The 20000-nt window shown below is 49.7% G+C and overlaps 1 protein-coding gene across 1 annotated transcript in view; it reads right to left on the bottom strand.

The window, feature by feature from the left end:
- LOC135823805 (uncharacterized) overlaps window positions 1–20000 on the bottom strand; it is a 70034-nt gene that overhangs the window by 755 nt on the left and 49279 nt on the right. The window contains exons 44-52 of the mRNA XM_065336652.1: window positions 19830–19967; window positions 19138–19329; window positions 16864–17073; window positions 16095–16301; window positions 13504–13607; window positions 12329–12521; window positions 9843–10046; window positions 9284–9340; window positions 872–1053 (exon numbers count right to left, since the gene is read on the bottom strand). Coding sequence (XP_065192724.1) covers window positions 872–1053; window positions 9284–9340; window positions 9843–10046; window positions 12329–12521; window positions 13504–13607; window positions 16095–16301; window positions 16864–17073; window positions 19138–19329; window positions 19830–19967 — 1487 coding nt within the window. The remainder of the gene's footprint in view (window positions 1–871; window positions 1054–9283; window positions 9341–9842; window positions 10047–12328; window positions 12522–13503; window positions 13608–16094; window positions 16302–16863; window positions 17074–19137; window positions 19330–19829; window positions 19968–20000) is intronic.

The raw sequence follows: 20000 nt of genomic DNA, 5'->3' as shown, positions 1-20000 counted from the left end.
AGAAAAAGAAAACACACAAGTTAACATCGTCAGCACACGGCTTGAATATTCCTGCTTTAGAAAAATGTCCGCGTTGAACAGCATCCACATCTTTAATATCGCATCCACATTGTCTACTATAAAACAGCTCTGCAACTCAGATGGAGAGCGAGAAGCAACATTAATCTCCGAACTGGAGGCCATCCTCTGTAAGAAACGAAAAAGTAAATTTCGTCTCTGTTCCCGAGGAAACTCGTGACAGCCGCTCTTCATCTGTGAAGGTGTGTAGTATGCATCTGTATCTTGGGTGAATGTACTCTTGTCTTTCTGCATACAGTCAGACCTCGTTTAACCGCACACATCTGTCTTCCACAAAAATATCCGGATAGGCGAGGGAACCGGATAACTGAACACACATACTGTATATGCATGTGGCATGTCAAAAGCAGTGACATCGAAAATGCATGTAGACAGGTCCTATGCAGTACAACTAGCGTGCACAGTATGTAAAACAATCGAGAAAAATGACAAGTGCATGCAACTGATCTGCTGCTGAGTGCTATCCGCGTGCACCCAGCAGGTCAAGGACCTCATTTGCTTGTACAACTCCCTGATTCTAGCTTCTGCAAGCCACATGCAACCGGATACGACGAAGCTTTTTATACACATTTTAACCAGTTTGTACTCAAAATCATGCACCGGTATGCGGATCGCGAGGTCCGGTTATGTTGTATGCATAACATATGCTGCACATCGGTAACCAGCGATTTTCTTCCGGATGGTGAGGGATCCGGATAAACGAGGACCGGATAAGCGAGGTCTGACTGTACTTCAAAGTAGAACACTCCACTTGCAGAGACATGCACACCGGGAAAACAGGTAAAGTGCTTACCGAGTCGCCACTGGCATCGTACTGCACTTGTCCAGCGCTGACATCGATGGTGCCGCCTGCTGTGGGCTGTTTCTGGGTATCCCGTCGCAGGTACATGACTCCAATCAGGACGGCGATGAGAGCCACCAGGGCCAGAGCACCTAGAACGATGCCAATGACGGCACCAGTGCTGATGCCACTGCCTGCGCGCACACACACACACAGTAGATACGGCAAACCACAGGGCTAAGCATCCACACACAGTAACTTAGATTCACCAAAGCACAGGGCTAAGCATCCACACACACAGTAGATACATCAAGCACAGGGCTAAGCATCCACACACACAGTAGATACATCAAGTGTTGTGTATAGACTATCTGTTGTGTTTCATTGGTCTGTGTGGCCGAGTGACTCCCGCTTCTCATTCATGATGTTTGGCCTGTTCTCATCTCAAGTGTAGCTACCCCTGTGCTGTGCGGTTTTATTGATGATGGTAATATCATGCACGTGCCTGTTCGTGCCTAGCCTGCTCTTTTCAGTTTCCCGCCGTTGTAGGCAGCGCATGCGTAACAGCTGATTTACATTTTTTGCTGTGATTTTTGGTAGGACAGGGTAGCTCTTGTGTTGGTTTTTTTTTGGAACAAGAAGAAGTTTTTGTCTATGTTGAATATTTGTGCGCTCCTTTGATCTTGTGAGAGTTGGGTCATTTTGGGCCATGCACGCAATTCGAAACATTACTGGCACCTCCGACGGGATGCGTGCATTTTGAAGACATGGACGACGAAGAAACCACTACTGTCGCGGGGAGTGGAGAGCTGTCTGGCGAGCATGGGCAGGACACCGAAGCTGACGCTCCGGAGACCAGCTCGCAGGCACCTCCAGCCCAAAGTGTGACTTACGACTATGTAAAGTTTCGTGCCTCCCTGCGGAGAAGACTGACCAACCTGCTGAAGGTATTGAACACGGAGTATGGGAAGTCGTCGCCGAGTGCGAGGTACCTCAAAAAGTACCTGGCTGACGCCGAAGGAATAGTAAAACAAATCGAAGAAGTGGTCGAGGACCACAGGAATCAATTGCGAGACGATGCAGATTTTGAAGGATTGGAGAAGTTGGAAAAGTGGTTTGAGAAGTTGAACGAGGATTGTTCTCCGCTGGCAGAAGTTAGTTCGCTCCTTGAGTCAGGAGTTTTGGAGTCAGCCAGTCAGCCCAGTGGCGATGGTGACTTGTCAGCGCAGCCTCTAGAGGAAGAGCTAGAGGGCGAAGATTTTGCCCACAGCGCGCCACGTAGTGCTGATGACGGAGGAACGGAGTTTTCTGGAGACCCTGGTGTCAGTTCCAGCCTGAGAGCTTGTAGTGATGATGATGCATCAGTAGTGACTATGTATAGTACTGGTATGTATCACAGTGGCGTCACTGACGGATGCAGCACTGCTGTTCCCTGGCAAACGCCTGCTGCCGCTGCTGCTGATCAAAGGGATCATGCCATTCATGGAGCTGCTCAAGATGATGGGACAGTGGGTGATTACCCTGATAGCAGGCTTAGGGCCAGAGGTGCACTAGCACTTAGAGGCAGTCCAGGAATGCAAGGCAGGGGCAGCAGCGCTGATACTAGCTCTGGAACTCGATCCTCGTTGCAACCTCCAGGTCACGCTGTGCATGCAGCTACATTCACAACTGCTAGTGTTACTCAGAGTAGTGTGCTTGTGGGACAGCCTCAACATCATCAACACTCCGCTACTCAAGTGTCTAGTGCTGCCTACGTTGCTAGTGCAGGTAGTGGTACTGGTACACCTGGAGTCGCAGTGAACAGAGTTGTGAGTGGAGCACCCAGTCAAACTCAAGGGCAGGGTGGTGGAGCATTCAGAGCGAGAGCAATGCCTTCTGTACAGCAACGTCCTCACGCCAAGCCTGTTACTGCATTTTCATCTTCAGTTCTTCCACCACTACCCTCAGCTCACGCAGCTAAGACTGCATTTCCATCTCCAAGACGCAGTGTTGCACCAAGAGCTTACCGGCCTTCTGCACAGGCAGCCGCGCCTAGTGCTCACAGTCAATATCAGACTCAGTATGCACAGCCTGCTGCTCCACACATCAGTCCATATGGGCATTCTTGGTTGAAGCCAATAGAAGTGCCGAAGTTCAGTGGAAAAGGGTGCGATTACATCCAATGGCGGCAGAGGTTCTTGCAAGTAGCCGACTCATCTTTGCCTGAGGAGTACCAACTGGCTCGCCTTCGCGAGGCCGTTGCTGGCGGAGAAGCCGCTATCCTCATTGAAGACCTTCTGGACGGCCCCGGAGCATATGACGCCGCGTGGGCGGAGCTGGAGTCTTGGTTTGGTGGCACAGATCGACACTTGGAGCAACAAATCCGAGATCTGCTCAACCATCCCCGAGTCACTAACGAAAGGGACGTGGAGGGTCTGCAGCAGTATGCGGTCAAGCTACGCAGCCTAATCGCCAACATGAAGCTGTGCGGCTCTGAACCGGGCCCTGAGCTGTGCATCATTGCTACCGAAAAGGTGCCGAGGACAACGCTCATCAGGTATTTTGAGAGGCACGGAGACGGTAACACCGACATCAAGGTGTTTGCCACCTGGCTACTAGAAAAGGTGAAGACGGCAAAGTATGCCAATGACCGTACCGAGCAGCCAGACCGTCAACCCTCCCATGGAAAAAGGCATCATGAAGCTGTTCAGCGCCCCGTGCAGCAACGGTCTTTCATAGGCACTGAAGCTACGGCGCCAAAAAGGCCTCAAGAAGCTCCGATCAAGACGTCTGGCCACTCAAAGACACAGCAGCAAGCACGACAGAGGTGCCGCAAGTGTAGTGGTCCGCATCAGCTCGCTAACTGCAATGAGTTCAAGGCACTCTCAACGTCGAGACGTAACGAGCTGGTTCGTCTACTGAATTTGTGTCTCTGTTGCCTAAGAGAAGGTCACTGGGCGCGTGACTGCAATGCTGCTTCCGGTTGCCCTCACTGCCGTGGCAAGCACCACTCGCTTCTGCACGAGTCAAGGCCATCACTGCCCTCCAGTAAGGCAGCTGTGTCCACCAGTCCGGCTGCGAGTGAAAACACGGCGCATGCAACAGCAGCTACAGACGACTCCAATGCTGGGCTAACATCCTTTATGGTCACGCAGGCAGAAGTCAGAGGTGGTACAGCGAAGGCTACAGCCAACGTCCTCCTGGACTCAGGATCCTCGTGCAGCTATGTCTCAGAGCGTCTGGCTAGGCGTCTCCGTCTAGGGGGGAGCAGGAAGAAAGTGTCGGTCGGCGTTATCGGTGGTGGCGCAATTAACGACACTCTCCAAGTGGTGACGCTAGCGGTCCAGCATGATGGTGGTGACAAGGCTACGGAGCTTGAGGCATATGTCCTGCCCAGAGTAACGACGGATCTGCGATTGGTGAACTGGAAGGAGATTCAGGACAACTGGGCACATCTTCGTGACGTATCGTTCAAGACAGCAGGAGACAATCACCTCGACTTGCTGATTGGCTTGAAATCACCAGTGCTTCACCGTGCGGATGAGGAACGTCATGGAGGCGATGGTGACCCTATTGCTCGGAAGACTCCTCTCGGATGGGTCTGTTTTGGGCCAGTACTATGTCCATCCACACCGACGCATTCGACGTTCCATGCGGTGACCACTGCTGGTACCAATTTGGACCACCTGGTGAGTCGTTTCTGGGATCTTGAAGCGGTTGGAATGTTACCAAAGTCAGACCAGTACTTGACTCCGGACGAGCAGCAAGCGGTGACTTCAACTCAGCGAACCCTGAACTACAAGGACGGTCGGTTTGAAGTCGGAATCCCCTGGAAGGACGGCGCCAAGCAGCCTGATGTCACGAGCAACAAGGTGCTGGCTGAGAACCGACTCCGCGCACTCATGCGATCGCTGCAGCGACGGCCAGGTATGCTGCCAAGGTATGCGAAGGTCCTGGAAGACTACCTGCAGAAGTCCTACATCCGGAAACTGACAACTGAGGAAGTTGAACAATGCGGCTCATCACAGTGTTATCTGCCGCATTTCGCTGTTATACGGGAGGATAAGGCAACGACTAAAGCCCGCGTTGTTTTTGATGCTGCCGCCAGAGCAAATAATGTTGCTGTGAACGACTTGATGTTGGCTGGACCGAAACTGCAGGCCGACCTCGTGAAGCTCCTGATTCGCTTCTGCCTTGAGCCTATCGCACTGATGGGCGATGTTTCGGAGATGTTTCTCCAGGTGTCCCTTTCCCCAGAAGACCGAAGATACCACCGGTTCCTATGGCAGCCTGGCGAAACAGTTGAGACGTACGAATTCATGCGGCTGGTCTTCGGGATCAAGGCGTCACCCTATTTAGCTGGACGAGCCTTGCAAGCTACTGCCGAGCGCTTTGGAGACCAGTATGATCCTATTGCCAGCGACATTGTGCGGGACTCCTTCTATGTCGATGATCTTCTCAAGTCGCTACGTGACGTACAGCAGGCGATTCTTGCTCGAGTGGAGACTCAGGCCCTCTTGAAGCGTGGCGGGTTCACGCTACGTAAGTGGCTAAGCAACAGCCCAGAGGTCATGGCGTCTATTCCTGCTGAGGAGCGGGCCGCGGCAGAGTCCAGGTCAATTGCAGAGAGCCCCTCGCATCCTGAGGTGTCCCAGAAAGCCTTAGGTGTGAAGTGGATGGTCAAGGGGGACTACTTCACGTTCCACTACAAGGGATCATCTCCGACAGTGTTTACGAAGCGGTCAGTCTTGAGCCGCATGGCAACATTGTTCGACCCAAGGGGTCAGCTGTCGCCATTCACCATAAGGGCCAAGATAATGTTCCAAGAGTTATGTCTCTCTGGAATCGGCTGGGACGACACGCTGCCAGATGCTCATCTTGCTTCATGGAGCCGGTGGTTTAGTGAGTTCGACACTCTTTCTCACCTCAAGATCCGTCGCTGTTTCAAGGGAGATGATTGGGTCAACGACATCACCGTCCATGTGTTCACGGACGCTTCCGCATTGGCATATGCCGCAGCAGCTTATGTGCGAGTGGCGGAGAGTGATGGCGGAGCACGTGTCACGTTGATCATGGCAAAGGCGCGGCCGGCTCCCATCAAGCGGCGAACGATCCCTCAGCTTGAGCTACAGGGTGCAGTACTCGGTGCACGCCTGGGTCAGTACGTCAGTGGAGCGGTTGGTGTTGGAACAGATGACGTCAACTATTGGACAGACTCGATGAACGTCCTCTACTGGGTTCGCTCGCTCAGTAGAAAGTTTAAGGTTGACGTCGGCAAACGCATTTCAGAAATCCAGCGTCTTTCGCGTCCTGCGCAGTGGCAGCATGTTCCCGGAAAGGAGAATCCCGCTGATCTTCCTACTCGTGGACTCTCTGCCCAGCAACTCGTGGAACGGGGAACGTGGTGGTCTGGGCCTCGATTCCTCTCCTTCGGTGCTGACCAGTGGCCAAAGAAAATGATTGCCGTGCCCTCCGTCCTTCCATGCATGCAAGTATCCAAGGTAGCTACTGCCATGGTCAGCCTACATGCAGTTGAGTGTCATCCTGCTGAGACTCGACTGGACCCCGGGAACTACTCTGCGTGGCCTCATCTCCTACGTGTAACAGCCTGGTGTCGCCGGTTTATCCACTGCCTCAGGTCAGCCCGCGCTGGAGAACAAGCTTATACCAGCACGGGGGTGGCCCCCGTGGTTGAAGTGAACTTGGGCAGCCAATGTTCTTCTCTTAATGTGCCGGAGCTTTCAGCAGTAGCAGAGGTTGACAGTGCTGAGCAGTATTGGGTGACGCGATCACAGAGAGACCAGTACCCAGACGTGTACCACACTCTGATGAACGGCAAGGAACTACCATCCTCATCACCTCTTGTCAAGCTGCGGCCGTTCCTGGACAGCAGCGCTGAAGTCCCGGTGTTACGAGTTGGCGGGAGACTGAGGACGGCTCATCATCTGGCCAGTGAGTTTCGGTGTCCCTTGATATTACCTCAGAAGCATCGGGTGACGGAATTGGTCATTGCAGAAGAAGATCGGCAATGCTCACACTCGATTGGTACCAACCACCTGCTATCGAAGCTAGCTGACAAGTTCTGGATCGTAAAGGGGAGACAGACGCTAAAGCCGTATCGTCAGGCCTGTGTCGGCTGTAAACGTTTGTGGAACAAGCCGTACTCACCAGCGATGGGTCCGCTACCCAATTTCAGAACCGAAGGTCAGCTACTCGCCTTCTCACGTACAGCAGTCGACTTTGCTGGGCCGTTTTACGTAAAACGTGGCCGCGGACGTGTCCAGGAAAAGCGGTATGCAGCGATCTTCACATGCCTGCAAACCAGGGCTTGCCATTTCGAGGTAGTGTACTCCTTAGACACGGACGGTTTTAAAATGGCCCTGGTACGCTTCACCAAGCGCCGTGGAACCCCAACCATGATCCTCTCAGATAATGGGACGAATTTCGTCGGGACAGAGCGGGAGTTGCGTGAAGCTGTACAAAGTCTTGGTACTGGTGATGTCTCAGCAGCGTTGGCAGCCCAAGGGACACAGTGGGTTTTTAACCCCCCGAGGGCGCCTCACACTGGTGGTGTGTTTGAGCGGGTCGTTCGCTCATTGAAACAAGTACTGCAGACAGTCTTGTATAAAGCGGATCTTACCGATGAGGAACTGCATACTGCTCTTGTTCAGGCGGAAGGGTTACTCAACTCTAGGCCACTAACTGCGGTTTCTACTGATGCCGCGGACCCTCAGCCATTGACGCCTCACCATTTTCTGGTGGGACACGCTCGAGTCACGAGTCCACTGGAGGAACAGGCAGAGTTGGCTGAGCGAGCTCATCCTCATCGGCGTTTCGACATCATCCAGCATTTACTGAAGGTAGTTTGGAGGCGCTGGAAGAGAGAGGTTGTCTCACGGTTGAACCTGACTACCAAGTGGCAACGTGCTCAGAGGTCAGCTCAGGTTGGAGATGTTCTGCTATGCCTCGACGACCATCTTCCACGAGCAAAGTGGCCATTGGGAAGAGTGGAAGCCGTCTACCCAGGCAAGGACGGAGCGACACGTGTGGTGGATGTCAACATCCGGGGAAAAGTCTACCGTCGGCATGTTCGCTACCTTGTGCCTCTGGAAGTGGAGCCGTCGAGTGACCGAGTTGACAGCTTGGAGTCGGTCGTGAAGATGCGTGACCTGTGAAGTGAAACTCATCGCCCCGAGCTAAGTACTGAGTAACTGATTCTAATACCGAAGACGTTGGCTGATCAGTGATAATGAAATAAAATATCTGCTAGCCATATTTCATGCTGTGTGGTACTGTTAGAGCTATGGGTGATAGGAATCATGTTATGCGTGTTACAGCACGAGTGGGTTGCAAAGGTCTTCGATAGTTTCGGTGCTGATGAGCTAGTTCTATCGGAGGAAGTACACATTATGCTCTTTTGTTTTTCCTGGCAAGATGCTGGTGTGGCATATACTTGTTTTTGCCTTTTGTTTTTCGTTGTTTTTGTTTTTTTTGCTCTTCTGGGTGTATGTAGTTTTCGCTCCCCTGCTATTTGCATGTTTGCTCAAGGGGGAGGAATGTTGTGTATAGACTATCTGTTGTGTTTCATTGGTCTGTGTGGCCGAGTGACTCTCGCTTCTCATTCATGATGTTTGGCCTGTTCTCATCTCAAGTGTAGCTACCCCTGTGCTGTGCGGTTTTATTGATGATGGTAATATCATGCACGTGCCTGTTCGTGCCTAGCCTGCTCTTTTCAGTTTCCCGCCGTTGTAGGCAGCGCATGCGTAACAGCTGATTTACATTTTTTGCTGTGATTTTTGGTAGGACAGGGTAGCTCTTGTGTTGGGTTTTTTTTGGAACAAGAAGAAGTTTTTGTCTATGTTGAATATTTGTGCGCTCCTTTGATCTTGTGAGAGTTGGGTCATTTTGGGCCATGCACGCAATTCAAAACATCAAGCACAGGGCTAAGCATCGCCTCACTCATCAGTTTGGCCGTTTTCCATATCTCGGTATGGGCGTAACTAATAATCTGGATAAATCTCTCATTTGTTGTTGCCCCCCTCACATGTATCACACTATCACAATAGGTGCTTGCACGCACTGTAGAAAGAAACTGGGATAACACCATAAGCCTCTTTGATCCTGGCCCCCTAAACAGGGCATGTTCCTGGAATGGCCGTCTGATTATTTGACTGCATACTATCAACCTCGTGAATACCAACAACTCGTGAATAACGACACTTTCTTCTCATCAGTATGCAACGAGCTCTATCATGCGCCCAGCTCCTTTCTGTCCGCATTTTGGCAACATTCTTTTAACTGCCTTTAGATGGGAGGTACTGCAGAAGTATGTGTTCATCTTCGACACCCAGTTAGAAGACGGCATGCTCAGTTTGGACTTATCAAGTGAAAAATAAAATCAACAACAATAACAGCACGCCAACACACTGCTTTCGAAGAACTTACTGCCGGTACCGGTGTTTGCTCCGGTGTTTGCTCCGGTGTTTGCAGAGTTTGGATTCTCTGTAACGCCAAGCAAGAGAGAGGAAAGGAAAGAGAAGGGAATCAGGACTAGAATTAAGGCTTGCATGAGTGACATGATATCGGCCATGTTGGTTCCACTATCCGCGTGCCGTTGTGACTTTCTACACTTATGATTTCGTCACATACAAAGACGTGAAATCACTCTATTGTGACGAAGTAGCACTGGTCCTAAACATTTGGATACCACACACCCAGTGACATGTCGAGTTACACCCAGTTGAGTTACTGTTGAAATGGATAGGTCACTGTAGAAATTCACACTACTGTAAATCCGGAAACCTTTGGGATCCAGAATCCTTCGCGATTTTCGCGATGGGTGTGAAATCGCGAAAGTGCGCTGGCATGAAACGTAGAAGTGTAGTAAAAAAAACTGAGAAAATTGACTCCAATCCGCGGCAAACCTCTCCAGGTGCAAATTTGTCTGTGTTCGCAAATCGCGAACTAAAACTGGCGCAAATGTTTCTGGGCTTCCATTACTCACCTGTGTCACAATGCACTCCACCGTAACCAGCATTGCATGAACATTGGCCGGTGGTCTCATCACACGTGCCCTGCACGCAGTTGTTCTGAATGTAGCACTTGTTCAGGCACTCGCTGGTCAGAGAGTCGCAGAACTGCTGCGACGTGCACTTGCTGCCGCAGTTGGCGAAGCGACAGTCTACGCTGACGTCTCCAGGCAGACACACTGCACGCACACAAACACACCAACAAACACACACACACACCGGCAGGCAACGTACGGTCAGTCATCGATGCATAGAGAGACAGTTGAAAAATACAAAGCACCTTGGATATACTTGAAGTAGAAGATAAACTTGTAGTTCCTTGGTCCTTTATATTTTCTACTTCAAGTATAAATTAATCCTTGGCTCTCCATCCGAGTCCACCTTGGATAGAACATACTTTTCTCTTTGCATAGGATATAAAGTACACACTGTACTTTTCAAAGACACTGCGTGTCCCTTTTCAGTCATTTAACCTTGGATATAGCGTACCTCGGCTACAAACTACAAGTACTGATTTTTACGTCCTTGAAAGGTACTGACATTATGTTATTAGAGAGGTTAAGAATTTAAGATGCACGTTATTTCTGACGTGACGCGAAAGTTCAGCTCGCGATATTTGGCTCGCACGTCGAAAAACAACGCGAGTGACCTGCAGCTCGCGTCGAAATTTGGAGTCTTACGCCAAAATTTGACGTGAAATTGCACGTCACGTCGGAAATAACGTGCATCTCAACCTCTCTATTTTGAAGTTCCAGGCAAGTGGCCAGCACGGCTGTTTTTTTTTTGTGCGATTTCACGCCACTTAACCCTTTCACGGTCTCAGAATCCAGTCAAAATGAGGCTATTTACAGAATTCAACAATTTCGTACCTTGATTCATCCATAACTTCAGTTTCCTTTCGCTGATTTTCGTGATCTTGGGCTCTCTGGAAAGCTCTGGACAAGAGCAACACGCCGAGCTACAATTCGACACCAAGCGTGCCGTGGATCCAGCGCAGCGACATCGCCCCAGTGCTTGATTCACGACGAGAAACAAGATTCAACAGCCATTTCCCTCTCCTTGCTCACATCGAGCTCATATTTTTTGTGAGGAGTGCTGCGAGTCCATACTCTCATTTGAATCCGTGTCTCTATGGCGACAGCTAGCTGCAAAGGGAAAAACCCGTCCTCAAGACCCAGCTCGCCCACTCAAATCGTGAATGAGCCGTGACGCAGATCGCGAGCTTCGTAGCATCGCAGGAGTTCACTCTATCGCTTCGGCGATTGTTCCTACGGATAGCCTGGAGCTTTCTCTTCAACCCAGATATTTAGATGTTCGAATTTGCTCAAAAATTGACTGAGTTACGATAGTTTGGAAAATCGATCACCGGTGATCGATTTTCGAATGTGAGACCGTAAAAGGGTTAACAATATGGCCGCCGAAAGTCTCGATTGGGCTTCAATGGCAAGAAAATTTGAATTTTCAAATCGTCAGAACACGAGTAGGCCATGGTTTCCCCTGGATTTTGGAGACTAGTCAGCCCGGACAGCCGGGGGAACACGCTGACCATCTGCGTCTTGTTTCAAGCTTTCCGCTCGTACCTCACATGACTGCTTTTCCTTCAAGAAACATTTGTTCTGTGTCGTGCGACTTTGGCTTCGTTCTGGAATACTCCTTGTGTCGTCGCTGACAAACTCGGCTCCGAGAAGCCCTTCCCGATTTTTTCCCAGCTTAGATCGATATTTTCCCAGGTAGAGGACTATCCTCTGGTTGTCTTCCCCAATTGTGATTAGAATACGCGCGTGAACTTCTAAATACTCGCGACGAGTCCGGAGCCGGTTTTCTCTTGATTTGGAAGACAAATGGTGTGGCCCTTTAGTTGCTGTTGAGTGTAGAAGGCTGCTTCCTGCTGTAAATTGCTTAGTCGGCATGTGGGATATTGTAGAAGAAGACAGCAGCCAGCCAAGTGAGCTTGAAATTGTGATATCTACCCTATTGTGCGTTGAACGATTACGAAATGTCTAACTTGAATGTTGTACACGCGAGCACGCCAAGCAGAGGCTGACAATCACTGGCGAGATCAATCTCCAAACTGCCAGGAGTAGTTCGAGCAAGTTTGAAGCGGAAAGACAGCTAACTGGGCAGGCCAGGACGCCTTTCCACCCTCTTTCTCTCTCAAATTGCCGAAAAGTCGAGTGTATCGCTCGAGCGCTTTCAAGACTTTTCTCTTGGTTTCGCGTCCCAAATCGTGGAACCACGCGAGGATCGACATGAGTTTCTTCCAAAAACACATCGCGTATTTGTACTATTCGCACAATGTTACATAAATCGCACCGAACGACGCCATATTTATAAGTGCCTGCACGTGAACAGCCGTGCCAGCTGGTGTGTGCTGCAGTGCAGTGTCTCGAAACAGTTTGCCCTGGCCAGAAACGAGGGGTAGTAAGGGTGAGGAAGCTCACAATGCGCTCGCTTATCTTACATGAGTTGGCTGTGAATTTGCCCTCGACCGGTACACCGCCACCAGCGCCGGTCTTGATGGAGATGGAAAGCTTGTAGTAGTGGTTCGGGATCGTGATCAGGTTGTAGCTGGTCAGACTTGACTTCTCAGTGAAGCTCTTCATCGAGTTGGCCGTGATGTCCGTCAGCACGATGAACAGCAATGGTTCGTAGACCTGAGCACATCAACAAACCCAGCATGCAAGGCCAGTCAAATACAATGTCTGTGTAGTCAGTGAACGCAGGTCCCTACAGGTCCTTCACGTGCAATATTGCATGTCATGCAGCATAATAGACATGCAGCATAATAGACATGCAGCATAATAGACACGGTTGACCCCATGGTTTCATATCGTTGTTATGTGACTAGATTTGTGTAGGAAGTAATCATGTCACGTGACTAGAGTTGTGTGGGAACTGGGAATAGGAAGTGATCATGTCATGTGACTAGAGTTGTGTGGGAACTGGGAATTGGAAGGATCATGTCACGTGACTAGAGTTGTGTGGGAACTGGGAATTGGAAGTGATAATGTCATGTGACTAGAGTTGTGTGGGAACTGGGAATTGGAAGTGATCGATTATGTCACGTGACTAGAGTTGTGCGGGAACTGGGAATTGGAAGTGATCATGTCATGTGACTAGAGTTGTGTAGGAAGTGAACAGTGGCACCAACATGCGTTGCCGTCATCAGGTGACCCATTGATGCCAGGCTTGAGTGGAGTTGGAACCAACATGGCTGTGGCGTATGGTCATGTGATAGACGTGAGACAACTCCATATAAAAAATTGAACACACGGATAATTACTGTTCCGCTGTGGTCAAGGCTAGTTTGAACTTCCCGCTAGCACGGTAGTGTCCAATGAAAATCCGACCACTCGCTCGAGAGCCGCACCACACATAGCAATGCGGAGGCATGAACTGAGCTGGGTTTCACAGATGCAAGGCATTTGGTGCGACACGCGTGCTTGAGGTTCAGTTTCACTGACCAGCCCTGTGGCTCACGTACTGTCTCCTTTGGAAATACGTAGCCATCCAGCGACAGCCTCACGTTGTAATACATGGGCACATGAATCATGGCATGTCGTTAACGGAAGCCGGAACAAGAAATATCACGTAGAACTGTGTTGCCTCACGCAATGCACAACACACGCATCTTACAGAGAAGCTTGCGAGAGTGGGTGGCAGGACCCAGGTAGCCTCAACGTAGCCGCCGTTGTACTGCTTGTAGATTTGGAGTGACATGATGCTGAGATCAAGCACGCCTGGACAGGTGACACACACACACACACACACACACACACACACACACACACACACACACACACACACACACACACACACACAGAGGAAAAGTGCAATGGTCGGGAAAATAGCTTGAAAAAATACCGGTGGGCCGGTCAGTTTGAACTAACGAAAACACTACTGAAAACTAGGCATACAAGTGCGGTCACCATACGTATACTGAAATGAATTAAAACTAGGGGTGAAACAATTATACCGAGTACTCGAGTACTCGCTCGGTTTTTTCAAAAATAATCGTACTCGGAATAAATCAGAGTACTTGTTCATACATGGTACATGCATTCACTACAGAAATCTGCAGTTTCAGGGCAGCAGTCGGCAGATGGTGATGTGCAGACTGTGTGGTGAACATTTGTTCACGAGTAGAGAGAGCCTAAATGACCCACCAACCAATATACCCGAGAAAATGACTGCTACTCGGCTCGATCCGGGATGTATAATGTTATTTTAAAGCCCTTGGTGTGCAATTTTTAGGAGATAGAAAAATACTCAAATACTCGAATATTCGATCGGAGAAAATCAGAGTACTCGAACTCGGGATCTCAGTGCCAACTTTCACCCCTAATTAAAACCGTATCTCTGCAGCCAGGTAACCGTTTCGCAGTCCACTTTCCATAATGTAGCCGCTAGGATTACAGCCGAGCTTATTCCTGTAGAAGCCGCTGGCAGGGCTAGGCTTCTATTCACATCAGGCTTCTATTCAAACCACGCATTTCTATGTGTGTCAACACTAAAACCAGGCTTATGTTAGGGATGTCAGCGAACGCACTGCGCAGGCCTCTGCGCATGCATTGCGTAATCGATTTTTTGAACGTGATTGCGGCCGACAGAGAAAACATGGCCGCGGTCTGTTTGCACCGCTGGGAGTCGTTAAATTACTGTTCTTCTGTCCCCGCGACCATTCAAATCATAAGCGATGCGGAGGACCCACGTACTCACTACGTTCTCCCCGGTCGATTTCTCTGAAAGTTTGCACATCGTGAAACACCAGTATGAGAGGTGTTCAGGCCAGTTTTCAAGGGATTTCCCTGGTTGGATCCTTCCAAAATCGGACTTACATTTCTCGCTCGCGGCCATTTCTTGCGCGATGGAAGCGCCCTGCCCTGGTGAGTAACCCAACATCTCGCTTGGTAGAGAGCTGCTGCAATCAGCTCCCTGATGTCTTCGCTGCCATTGTCAGAAGCGATGGACCATAAATTTGTTTGAGAGTCTCTGGATGCTACTGTTCCTCAGCCAAGTTTTCAGCCATTCCGTGCATCTTCTTCGCACGATTTATTTTGCAAAAAAAATGAAAGTGTTCATGAGTTTTCTTGTCGGCCACGCGTAGATGGGCCAGGCTGACCTGTGCAGATGGGCTGCGCAGTGCGTTCGCTGATATCCCTACTTATGTGCCGACGGTGAATCTTGAAAACCAGGCTTGTATTCAAAACAGGCTTCTATATGAGACAGGCTTTAAAGGGGAAGTTAAGGCAAAAATCAAAATTTCACCAGTTGTAGTCTTCGGGGTGCTGAGTCGAATGGTCGTGGTCCGAGGAAGCTGAGACGCTCCCTTCCTACTTGAATCCCAATCGAACTCGCGCACTTCCACCGAAACTGGGTGACTGCGCCCTACTAGATGGGGATTTGTATGCAAAATGTCACTAAAAGCGCCATTTCGTTCTCATAAAAGCACGGATGACCACGATTGGCCCATATGTTGTAGTCTTTTAGACGCTGAGTCGACTGGTTTTGGTCCGAAAAGGCTGCGATGCAGCGTTCCTCCTTTATTCCCAATCGAACATGGTTGAACAAGCGGTCACGTTCTCCTGCGTACACCAGACACCTGGTCACCGTGCCTGCAGGGTACAACTTACTAGCCTGTTTGACCTTTTTTGGGTGCAGTCCTGTCACTTGAGTTGAACTCGAGTTGAACCTTGGTGTGAAAGTTGTCGCCTGCTGGCGTGGTGACCAGATGATTTGGGCACCCAGGAGCACGTGACCACTTGTTCAACCATGTTCGATTGGGAATAAAGGAGGAACGCTGCATCGCAGCCTTTTCGGACCAAAACCAGTCGACTCAGCGTCCAAAAGACTACAACATATGGGCCAATCGCGGTCATCCGTGCTTCTATAAGAACGAAATGGCGCTTTTAGTGACATTTTGCATACAAATCCCCATCTAGTAGGGCGCAGTCACCCAGTTTCGGTGGAAGTGCGCGAGTTCGATTGGGATTCAAGTAGGAAGGGAGCGTCTCAGCTTTCTCGGACCAAGACCATTCGACTCAGCACCTCGAAGACTACAACTGGTGAAATTTTAATTTTTGCCTTAACTTCCCCTTTAATAACTTAGTTACAAGACACAACCGGATTATTTTGATGCCAAAGAATAGAGCAATTTTAAATGTCTAGAATATGTTCCCATCTGTATTAAGGAGTACTACTACTATTCAGTGTAGTCATGAGCTTACCAACATCGCAGTGAGCACCACCATAACCAGTGTCTGTGCAGTTGCAGCCACCGCTGGCCAGACAGATGCCACCGTGCTGGCAAAGGTCTCCAGACTGGGAGCTGCAGTGGAGGACGCAGGAGCCATCGTACGGGCTGCACACCTCGTTGACCTTGCAGACGGGGCAGGGCTGCGTGCAGCCAAATCCGAACTTGCCGTGTGGACACGCTGCACAGGGATGAAAGAACAAGCCGGTATGCACACCGGAAAGACGGAGAAGTAAACTCAGACAACTGCTTCGCATCAGGCCAGCACAATCAGGCCCAGGGTATGTCCGTGAAGAAAGCAATCCTGTCTGAGGACTCCACGCTATGTATAAATCGAAGTTAATGCGTGTACCGTGTCGTGTGAGGCTGGCCATACTGGAAACGCAGGTTAAACATAGAAGGCATGTAGGGACGGTCTTAAATTGTGTTTGGTCCACCGCAGAGAATGTGTGAACTGTGCATAACCACGCAGGTGTGGCGTATAGCACAGAAGAGGATGCTTGCACGCGGTATGGTGTGCTGCGGTGAATATAACACATACTAAGTAGGTGGCATCCTCTCTGCGCACAACGTGCTGGCAATGCCTGGGAGGACAGAGCTTTCTTACCAGTAAGGTGGAACAGACCCCAAGACCCCATTCCTGTTTCAAACAATTTCTGCCTGAAGATCACATAGGCGTGAGACTCTGAGTTGCAATAAAATTCTGTTCCACCTTACTAATACCAAGTACAAAGAGGACTTACACGAGCTGCAGTCGGCACCAGTGAAGCCGGCGTTGCAAGTACATTGTCCGAGACTCTTGCACGTTCCCTGCCCGGAGCAGTTCTTCTCTATTCCAGCAATGACAACATTGCCAGGGCAGAAGCAGGTGCCATCACGGTTGCTGCAGGTCGCAGCCGAGTCGCAGGCACACTTCTGCAGGCATCCCTGGCCGTAAACGCCTGGTGCGCAGGCTGAGAAGAACAGAGAGAGAGAGAGAGAGAGAGAGAGAGAGAGAGAGAGAGAGAGAGAGAGAGAGAGAGAGAGAGAGAGAGAGAGAGAGAGAGAGAGAGAGAGAGACAGAGAGAGACAGAGAGAGAGAGAGAGAGAGAGAGACAGACAGAGAGAGAGAGAGAGAGAGGAGAGAGAGAGAGAGAGAGAGAGAGAGAGAGAGAGAGAGAGAGAGAGAGAGAGGAGAGAGAGAAGGAGAGAGAGAAGGAGAGAGAGAAGGAGAGAGAGAAGGAGAGAGAGAAGGAGAGAGAGAAGAGAGAGAGAGAGAGAGAGAGAGAGAGAGAGAGAGAGAGAGAGAGAGAGAGAGAGAGAGAGAGAGAGAGAGAGAAGGAGAGAGAGAAGGAGAGAGAGAAGGAGAGAAGGAGAGAGAGGAGAGAGAGAGAGAGAGAGACAGAGAGAGAGAGAGAGAGAGAGAGAGAGAGAGAGAGAGAGAGAGAGAGAGAGAGAGAGAGAGAGAGAGAGAATGTACAGTAGTGTTGTAGTTGTGTTGTATGTGGTGATTTTGATCCTAGAGGGTGGTGGCGTTTCTGCGGATGCGGAAAACTGGGCTTCCAGCCAAGCGTCCCACGCGAACCGTGAATTTCTGTGTTTGTAGTGCAGTTATCATATCGGTCGGGTGCCAAGCTGCCTGCAGTTGTTACGTGGCCTGGCTGTCAACTGGGCCAAAGTCAGCAACTTTCGTGCGGAGTAGTGAATGCCACTGCAAAGCGTTGTCGAATTTCTAAGTTGTCCACTACATTGTTGGCCATGCTGGCAATTTAATTATTATGATCAGTGTAATGCACCATTGAAGGACCACGCTCTTTTGTTTTGACATCATGTGCAGGGCACAGTATGAGAATCCTACTTTGCCAGGCGTTTCAGCTTGGATGAGGGGATTGCTTTTTTAAATATCACACAGGACGCCACATGCAGCTTTGTTGAGCCTTGATCATTTTCAGGGGTATATCGGCTATTGATTAATTAATCACAGATGCTATGTTCCGTGGAGGTCTGTTGAATTGAAGTTGATACATACACATATCTCAAGTACCTGTATGATCAATACTGTAAAAGCCATAACAAAGTGCTAACTGTAACGAGTTAAGGAGGAGAAATCTGTCGTTAAAATAGAAATTGTTATACAGAAATCGATACATATAGTGTCCTATTGAGCGTTGAGAATAAGTGAGAATCGTTACCTTTGGTACACGTAAACTAGTCAATTTTGGGAAATCGTTATATATGCGCCTCGTTAGAGTAATGGCTTTTACAGTACCAAGAGTACATAACCCCCAAGAGTGTGCAAATCTCGCATGCCCTGTTTGTCCCGACAGGATTTCAAGTTGACGTCATTCGTATGATGCAGTGCTCCCTGCACCAGTGATTCACGACATTTGTCCGGGGTGTCAACCCATCACACGTTTTCTTTGACCTAGTTTGTACGGGATCAAATATGACTGTGTCCACCGCAGGTTCAGTGATACGTCTGATAATACGTGTACCGTAAAGAAACAACAACAACAACCCTGCGCACTGCATCATAACAATGATGTCAACTTGAAATTCTGTCGGGACAGCCGCGACCCATAGTGGAGGTTATGTACTCTTGTCAATAGTAAGAGGTTCTGTCGCATTTTTCATAAAGGCTATTACTATTATGGTTTAGAAAACCTCCCTCCTTAGGGGTCGTCCATAATTATCGAACTTTTTTCACGAAACGAAATAATTTCGTTATGGGGTGGGAGGGGGTTGACCAATTTCGTTTCAGAAAAGTTCGATACATGTACATGGCCATAGGAGCAGTGACACACTTGCGACTTTTGTTGTATATGCATGTATATGTCAACAATTTTTACGTTCTGAGGGGGAGGGAGGGGTTGGGTCTAAACTAAAATAATTCGTTTGGTGAAAAAAGTTCGATATTTACGGACGGCTCCTTAACCAGTATCAGTCTCTTTTAATACTGCGATTCAAATCAATAATTAATAATTACGGTCCTTGCAAGCTCCGGCTGCTGCTGCTGTATCAGTGTCTTGTTGGCTTACCCTTGGTGCAGTTAGCGCCAGTATATCCTGGATCACACTTGCAGTGTCCCTGGTCGTCGCATCTGCCAAACTTGCAGAACAGATGGCCGCCGCCGCACAGGCACGAGCCGTTCTGCGGGATGCAGACGGAGGCTGGGCCGCTGCACGCGCACACGCCGAGGCAGCCGGCGCCGTACGTGTTGGCCGGGCAGGCTGTGCAGGACGGAGGAGAAAAGCAGGAGAACAGGTTTTTATCTCATTATCTGTGGTGGTGGTAGTGGTGGTGTGTGTGTGTGGGAGGGGGAGGAGGTGGCAGCAGTGGGATGTCAAAACAAGCATGCGTCGTTTACATAGAGACAGTTCACTACCCACTGGCACTGGCGTTGTCTACAAGAATGAAAGGAATACGTCACCGTCGTCAGACCCCCCCCCCTACCATTTTTGTTCTGAGATCATGTCAGCATTCTTGTTGCCCTTTTCCTGTTTTCGGAATTTTACTTTCTCAACAATAGACATGTACTTTTTGTTCTACAACAAGAATAAACGGTTGAAAACAGTGCTTTTACTCGGAGTTACACGCACTGATTGATCATCAGAAAACAGTTGTTGGTGTTGTCTACATCAGACATGCAGTTGTAAATACTGTTCTCACTGGAGGCAGGTCTTCCTCCTCACGGTGGCCACGGACACACTATAGGCTCAACAAGACTTACTCTCATTGCAAAAGGGTTGCTGGTATCCTGGGTCGCACTGGCACAGGCCACTAGTTACGTTGCACGTGCCAGCCGACTGGTGCTCGCAATACGGGCAGGCATTGGTGCAGTGAGGTCCCCAGGAGCCGGCAGAGCAAGCTGTAGAGACGACCGCAATGCGACCATACCGCA

The sequence above is a fragment of the Sycon ciliatum genome, chromosome 8, assembly GCF_964019385.1.
Source record: "Sycon ciliatum chromosome 8, ocSycCili1.1, whole genome shotgun sequence".
NCBI lineage: Eukaryota > Metazoa > Porifera > Calcarea > Leucosolenida > Sycettidae > Sycon > Sycon ciliatum.
This window is presented reverse-complemented; position numbering and strand designations above follow the sequence as displayed.